An 8,659-nucleotide genomic window follows, 5' to 3' on the forward strand; every position below is an offset into this window, starting at 1 on the left:
ACCACAATTTGGGGATAAAGCAGTAAAACTGTTAACCTGTGTATTTCTGATCCCATATCTATTATCTCAACTAATAGCGCACTGGAGATCTCTTTTTTTTAGCTGTAGTAGCAGGTTTTGGACCTGCAGTAACCATAGTTTTGACTGCGCTACATGCACTAATATGTATGCGCGTGCACGTGACTTGCGAAGTCATTGTTCACATGTGAAAATAGGGCTCCCCCGAAAGCAGCTGTGTAATTCGAACCCTGACAGTAGTCAATGTTTTTTTCCATAATCAAGATCAAGACATTACCATTAAAAACTTTCCCATTGGATGCAAATTAAAAGTGCATCAAAACTCTGACTAAAAGCCTGTACAGCACTTTAAATTACCCTGTATATGCATTGTGCTTAAACAAACTTTCTTGTTTGCCTACTGTATATTTGTGTTGTTTTCATAAAAAAACTGATATGACACTTTGAACCCCCCACACTAAAAAAGCTTCCAAAAAGAAAAATAAACTCTTTCTCTAAGGGATGAGGGAACACTCAATCCAGTTTAAAAATGAAATGAACTCTAATGTGGCGGAGCCATGGTCATAACAATGTTCATTTATTGTTGAGGCCAAATATACAATGTTCATTAGTAGGTTACACAGCCCCTGACAAAGCTGTGGCCACATATTCCCGACAGAGCAGAAAAAGTTCTGTAGTGTCACTCCCAGCTTCATTTTCAAGCAGCAACTGCAGCGCTGCCAGTTGCTGTTCATTGAGTGGACATGGAAATTCAGGAACTACTACCGCACCATCCACATGTTCTCCATACTCAGCAGCAACGTCCCAGTCAATGTCAGGCTCGTGGATATCCTAATTGAAATAAGAAAGGAAGGAATTTAAAACTTAATGCACAAATAAATAACACATAAAATCCTGTGTGTAGTTATGTGATCTAAAAATGCTGCACATTTCACAAAAAGGTTGTTAAAAGAAATCCTGATGGCTCTGTTACATAACATCCTGGAGGAGCTACAGTAAGATTGAAACACCCATTTATTTCAGTAGCTCATTTAACTCATTTAATGTCACTCACATGATGATGACATCTTATTATATTTGCCATTAATGAACTTGAATTACTAATTATTAGTATCAGTAGTAATACTAATTTATATTACAGCTGTATAGGACAATTTTGAATATTTTTGAGCTGCAACAGAAGAGAAGTATTTGTACTTAATATACAACAATTATTTGCTTTGATTATCAGAAAAGCCCAAACAGTGATGCAGAAAATGAACATTACACAATGACGCATCAGTGCCTCAGTAATTAGCGTCTTATCATCTGATTGTAATAATGAAAAATCATGTTGGGTTGTCAGTTTATTACTGTAGTATATGAGGGTGGTTTACAAAATAACAGACACACCTCAAGATTCTCTGGCTGATCCATTGGGTAAAGCATCATTCCAGTATGCCAGAGCTGCTCCGGAGTACGATTTCCCTCTGTCCTGAGTGGATGGTTGTTCCAGCCTTCCACAAAGGCCTCCAGATCTGCCTTCAATTTAGGAAGGAAGGTCATGTGAACTGCAAAAAGGTCCACTGTAAAAGAGAGGAAATGATCTTTAAATTGGGGGGTGAGTCTTTAAAAGAACAAACACTAAACTAATATATTGAATTGTATTTTCACACATTATTTATCATTACTATTTCTTATTCTTAATCAAGAGACTAACCCCTGGAGCATATATCAAGAAGGTGATCGGTCTCTAGGTTGTGCAGTGTGCTGTAATATTGTGATGTAACACATGTTCTGACATCCCGCCAGAGTCGTTCAATCCTGTTCACTCAGAAAAAAAAATTTGTGAAAAGTTTTAGGTTTAACTTCAAAGACTTGTCATATTAAAAATATCAGTTAGTGTCTATATACAGTCAACATCTTCCTGTATACATAGCTAAAAGGTATGAAGAAGCTTGAGACCTTTGATTGTGGACACTTTTTCCAGACATGAAGCTTCCTCGATCGGTTCCATGTACTGTAAACATGTATTGGGCTATTTCAACGTTCTCAACCCCTTGGTCACCTCTGACCCTGCAATACATTCAAAGATTATAAAATAGCATGATTAGTAAATTATACCGCATAAAAATGAGGCCCATTGTTTTACAAGAAGTGTGTCTGTTTTACACCTTAACATGAAGATTTTAAAAATGAACACTGTAGTATTCTGCAAATGCTTCGACCCAACTGAATTAACAGACTTTTACAGTGAATGATATTTGCAATTAAGATCCATATACATACTTTTTAAAATCATCCTACATACTTTTAAAGCTATCCAAAATCACTCTTCCCTGCCAATATGTTTGATGGCATCTAAATTGTCACCCGTTTTGGCTTTCTCTGGTTCTCCTCCTCCATCCCTCTTTGTCCTCTGCCTGCCTCAGTATTATGGTGAGAAGAGCTTTAAATTCCTCTCCATTTCTTGAACTCAGTTTACCTTGACATCCACAACTTTGACTTATTACTCATGAGTTTCATTTACAGCGACAGTCATCTTCTGACTCGAGTGATTTTCCCAGGAGTTTGTACAACAAAATATAAAGTTAAGGCTGTTTTGGTCAATTTTCTTTATGTCAAACAATTTAAAGGGGAAGTTCTGTATTTTTCAACCTGAACCTATTTTTTAGTATGCTATACGATCAATTACTCACCCAGATAGTTGTGGTTTTTAAATATTATGTCTCTCACACTTGAGGTGTACCTAATGATGAAAATTACAAATCTCTTATCTTTTTAAATGGGTGAACTTATAAACTTTTAATTCGCACAATACTTATTTGCCCCGCTGTATCTCCAAAAACTAGCTTCCCCAGAGAGAAATCTGTTATGTTTATTTCATTCTTTATATAGTTTTTTATCGAAAGATATAAATTATAAACTGACAACTCATTACAGGAACTTCACTCAAACATGCTGGTCTCCTGACTGGATTGGGATGCTTAGGTGTGCAAGAAGTGACACCTGACAAGTAATCACATAATGCGCTACAAGAAACCATGGCGGTGCTTTAAAATGACAGGATAAACTCAGTGGTTGAGATTCTACTTCAACATGTGTCGACTGTGTCTTCCAACTTACCTAGATGGTATGCCGTGTTTTTCTGTTGCTTTTTTGAAGGCAGCAAATGCTGTTTGTGCACGGTTATTTGTTGCAGCGTTGAGGCACATCACCTGTATATAAGAGTTTTCATGAGTACATGTAACCTTTTAATAAGCAACCGATAATAATCCATGACTGTATTTATGCAACTTCTTAAGAGTACTTTTCCACTCTTCATTGCTGAGAATTTTTGTAATTTACTCCTACTCTCAAATTTAAAATAGAAGCTATTTAAAAATGACCAAGAATCACTCCTCTTCCTCCAAATATGTACAGGACCTCTAGAGGTGTTCTAAGTGGTTAAGAGTTGTCTGTAGGGGATGGCACTGAGGCCAAAGATCATAAGGTATTGTTTGGACATATTTGATGTATATATTTGCCAGATATATATGCATGTATGTATGTATTAATTAATTAATAAAAACCCGAGACTCTGATGTGAAAATTAATGTTCGAATATTAAATAAACAGCGTGAAAAATATGAGTATGGAAAAAAGACGAAGAAAAAGATCAAAATTAAAAGCGGCTACTTTGCAAGTGTGTGCACTGCATGCTGGCGAGTCACAGACATGTCAAGTGAGCTGCAGACTTGTCAAAAAGTGGCACATACAGATAGAGGCGGATTGTACAGAGCAACGAAAAATTGATCTGGACATCGAAAAACCTCAGAAGCCCCGTTTGGAAGCTTTTGGGATTTTTTGCCAACTCAGTCGATGGCAGTGAGATGAAGTTATATGCAAGCTATGTAAGCTAAAGTTAGTTTATCATCCCACTACTAGCAACCTGAGGACACATCTTGAAAATGTGCACTCGGGTGTGCTCTGAACATCCTCCGCTGGAAATACCTCTAACAAAAAGAGATCAGCACTGGCCTGTTCACTTGTGTTTTTGGCCAAGTTACCTGACAGCCCTAGAACACACACAGTCATCGCTTACCTTCCTGGAGTAGCCGTCCACTGCACCAAAGAGAACAATGTTGTACCTACAAAACAAGTGAAGCCTATCATTAATACTTTAAAACAGGAGCTTTAAGAATAAACTTCAGCATTCACTGCAACCAACTTCATATGGTTCAGATAATTCACAACCATAAACAAAACTTGCCTGATCAATTTGTGATTTGTATCCACATGCCAGAGTGAAAGAGGTGCCCTGACAGAGTAAGTTCTACGCACAATGCAGCCCAATCCTGTTAGTCTAGAAAGAATTCCAAGTGAGTCAACTCTATGCATTGATGCAGTCACTCTCCTCCACTGGAGATGGATCCCCAGAGACCTCAGCCTCCCTTTGACCATCCGATATCCTGAATTGGGCATTTCATCTTTGATCTGCATGACTGCATTATCAAGCTCCTCATCTGTAATGGTGCAGTAGCTCTGTCTGGCTGAGACACCAAATTCCCTCATCCGTCTGTTTATTGTACTGCTTGAAACCCCAAGTAATTTTGCAATGCAGGCCACAGGCAGATTTGTTTCCAAAAGTTCAGTCAGTTTTTCTCGATCAATATCATACCTGGGACGCCCTGTCTCTCCAGCAACAGTTTCAGTAGCATTACTGGCAATGTCTGCGTCATAACTCTGTGTCATCACCAGCCTAAAAAAGTCTTGTAAAGCCCTTACAATTTGATCGGGGACAAAAACATGTCTTGACAGAGCCTCAAAGAGGTACAGTTCTTGTCGACATGTAAATTCCAGAAAGTCAAAGTCCAGAGGTGTTCTTGAGAGTGCTGACTCCAATTTGGTAATCAGCCTGGAGAAAATCTCATATCTGAGAATGCCCTGTTGACAAGAAAGACATTAACTTATCACGGTCAACTATTTAAAAAAAAAGTAATAATTGAAAGACATCCAACATTGTAACTGTAATCTGTTCTAATGAAAAAAAAAACTCCTGTTTTGAGGTAGAGGTAAGAGGTAGATGCCTATGGATTTCATTTTATGAACAATCTATATATCATAAATAAAAATAAATTGTATTTCTATAGCATATTTCATACAGGAAACAAAACAAAGTGCTTGGTATCTTAACATTAGGAATATCTAACATAAATATGAACACGCATCCAGAGGTCCATTTCACAAATCAGGTTCAGTGAAACCTCTGAGTCTGTCAACCTTGAAATGAGGGAAAATGAGTTTTCCTTTTCATAAAAAGGTAGGTTCCTCCAACCAGAGAAAGAGGAGGAACTCTAGCCTGTCTCACAAAGAGAGGTAAGATAAAGGAACACTTCACCCTTCATTTCTACTCACCCTCATGCTGATTAACTCTGTACACTTTCTTGATATTTATTATGCTGTCAGAGATGTGGGGAGGTTTTTGTTCTGCATCAATTCCATTACATTGATGTAGAAAAGTGCCCGGGCAAAAAGGTCCATAAACGTCCACAATCCGGGGAGCGCTTAAAGCCCCTATTCTGGCGCTAATACAAGCGCACATTTTTCTTTCTGCCTTTATTTGTTCCTTCAACCCCTCTCCTGTTTGTCAGCGGCTCAGTTGCTTAGCACAATGTAAACAGGAAATTTATCCTTCTACGCTTGTATTAGTGACAGAACAGGGGATGTAAGCGCTCCCCGCATGGTTTGGTCTGCCGCAGCTTCCATAGTGTCGTAGAACTCATCCAGGAAATGCCATGCACTACTGTTAAAGCCGTAAAAATGTAGTAAATGTTGTTTCCAGTAAATGATGGACGCTACCCACTGAGGACACTTGGATTACATTGGACGAGCTGTATGGAGGAATATTGACACGTTTTTATGGACTTTTGGAACGGGCGCCGTTCAATATCACTGTAACGGAATCTATGAAGAGGAAAACCTCCCCACATCTCCGGCTGCATGATAAATATCAAGAAAGTGTTCCAGAGTGTGAATCAGCATGAGGGTGAGTAGAAAATGAAGGCACATCATTCTGAGAGTGAAGTACTCCTTTAAGCTCTCGGTCAGTTACCATAGTAAAATACACGAGCCTAACCTGGTCAGGACCAGGTTTATCCTCAGAAACCCTGCGTTTCTCTCCGTTTTCGTCCTGTTTCAGGTACATGCCCTGTTTGATTTCCTCATTCAGTCAGCAGGTGAGTTTTGGCGTCACCTCGTTCTGACGTTAGAATTCCGTGTTCTTTCATTAATTATCTAGTAGTTGAAGGAGCAGCATTACTGTAAAGACAGTTAAATATTTGTCTGGCAATGTTTTTTTATTAGACTGTGCGTGGATGCTCTTGCATTTTGGGAAAATCACCTTTTTGAGCAGTGGTTTTTAATGTGACAGTCCATAATCTACATACACACCTAATTTGTGGTAAATTGAGTTTCTACCTGACTCCTCCCACCTGGCTCTGTCAGACATAAGTTGTTCATATTATTCCAGAGATTTAGAAGCTACATTAATACATGATGATGAAAATATGGAAAAGACTTCAACATTTATGATATAATTTCTTCATCAAAATGTCATCAAACGGCATTGTTGTGCAGTTATTCATAGCCGGTTATCTGACTTGTCCTAGTGCCCAGGAAATTATGATACATAGCCAGATTTATACTTTCGATGTAATTTGTTTTAAAATTTTATTTGTAAATGGAATATTTCTTCATAACATTGGTAACAGCACAATTTAAAGACACCAGTGTTTTGAATTGATCAGGAAAGTCCTCACACATGTGATGTCAGAGATTATAATTCCATAAAACTGGTATGGAAGAGATTTACGCTGCTTAAAACAGCATGGTGTTTAATTTGTTGTGTTAAAAATAAAAAAAAGTCTTATGATCTAGTACTGGACATTACCATCTACCATCACTATCTTCACATTACCATGGAGTTTGTTGCTATGGTGACTCATCGAACCGGGGTTGGCTTTTTATGGTCGTGGTGCACGAGCTTAACTCCACATCAAAGTAATCCGAATTGATTAAACCAACTCAAATCCTCTGTTCTGGACCTGAAAACTCTCCCTGAGTAGATTAACACAGGTTTCAGGGTTACACTCAGTTTGTTGAACCTGCTTTGTTAAACGGACCCCTGATGATTCATTCATGTCATGTCCATGTGTACGCAACTGCCCACGGGCACACATACAGAGCACACATACTGCCACTCTTCATCCCACTATAGATCATATAATTCTACACGTATTTTATGTCTATTCATCTAAATAAGTCCAGCAAAGCCAAGCAGTTTGATGTCACTTACATGCAAATCTGCAGGCGCTGCTGCCGTATTTCCATCCATTAATTCTTGTCAAAGAGGGGGGATGTCACCACTCCAGGAACAAAATAAACCTTGCGCACACACACGGAGATAACAAATCAAATTAAGCCGTGAAAAACACCACCATGTTTAAATTCAACAAGTGAAGCACACTTTAATTGTATCATCACTGGACGTTATCCTGAAATGTATTACAGTTAAGTGAAATGACGATTTGAAATGAACATCAGTTAGCTTCGGCCATTTTGACCCCCGCAGTAGCTATCGCTAGCATATAGCTATTGACATATTTTACTCGTGCTAACTACATATTCCTAAGCAATTCTAAGTTATCGAATTGATTTTTGTCCTTGTAGAATTGTTAATTCGAAAACGGCATAGTTTACTGAGGAGTATCCGTACTTTTCGGGAAGAACTGCTGTGAATTCCACTTACCTCAAGCAAAGTATCGTTGCCAAAATGCCAAAACCACCGCAACTGTCCCGGCTCCAGCCGTCTTGTCAGTCAAGGTCTTCCTGACACAACTTCCTGTGTACGCGGACCAATCAGGAGAAGGCTTATAGAATGGGGATTTGTCCCGCCCCATGTGTCAAAACACATTTTGATCCGCGCGAGGAAAACGTCACCGCGAGGGCAGAGACGCTGGCGAGAGCGCAGCCATCCTCAAGCGGGGGCGGCATGACAGAAACGCGCGCGCGTCTGATCCAGCTTCGCGCGCTCGGAACGTAAAATGCGCGCGCGACGCCTTCCACACGCGCGCGGGAGTTGGTCGTCTGTCACGCGAGAGGATCTTTTGTCCTCTCGGTAAATGAATTTCTGCGCGATGGTAGTGTAATCTGCGCGCGAGCATGTTTATTTTGCTCTCCCTGGTTTTGACAAAAATTTGACGCGATAGTGGAGACCCAGATTGTTGTACCGGAGCCCTACCGTCCCCAAGTACTTGCTCTGGCCCATGATGATCATTGGTCGGGGCATCAGGGCATACGAAAAACGTATAGACGAGTGTTAAAACATTTTTACTGGCCGGGATTGAAAGGGGATGTTGCTGCCCACATAAATAGTTGTCATGTGTGCCAAATAGTGGGAAAGCCTAATCAAAAAGTTCCGCGTGCACCTTTGCATCCAGTTCCAGTAGTGTCAGAACCGTTTGAACATTTAATAATAGACTGTGTTGGCCCGTTGCCTCGAACTCATGGGGGAAATGTGTTTCTGCTCACTTTGATGTGTGTCGCGACTCGTTACCCTGAGGCAATTCCATTGCGCCGGATCACCACTCGCTCTGTGCTTAAGTCATTACTGAAATTCTTC

General features: G+C 39.7%; 1 protein-coding gene across 1 annotated transcript; it reads right to left on the bottom strand.

Moving 5' to 3' along the window:
* Positions 1–572: 572 nt before the first annotated feature.
* On the bottom strand, positions 573–8,066 carry LOC121642553. Its single transcript, XM_041989306.1, has 9 exons — positions 7,787–8,066; positions 7,334–7,422; positions 4,250–4,923; positions 4,082–4,127; positions 3,124–3,215; positions 2,019–2,073; positions 1,718–1,821; positions 1,411–1,583; positions 573–849 (listed from the first exon to the last, which is right to left on the bottom strand). Exons 2-7 carry the CDS (start codon positions 7,370–7,372, stop codon positions 1,816–1,818), a joined length of 912 nt encoding a protein of 303 aa, XP_041845240.1. The 5' UTR covers positions 7,373–7,422; positions 7,787–8,066; the 3' UTR covers positions 573–849; positions 1,411–1,583; positions 1,718–1,815.
* Positions 8,067–8,659: the final 593 nt, after the last annotated feature.

Source organism: Melanotaenia boesemani, chromosome 7 (genome assembly GCF_017639745.1).
Source record: "Melanotaenia boesemani isolate fMelBoe1 chromosome 7, fMelBoe1.pri, whole genome shotgun sequence".
Lineage (NCBI taxonomy): Eukaryota > Metazoa > Chordata > Actinopteri > Atheriniformes > Melanotaeniidae > Melanotaenia > Melanotaenia boesemani.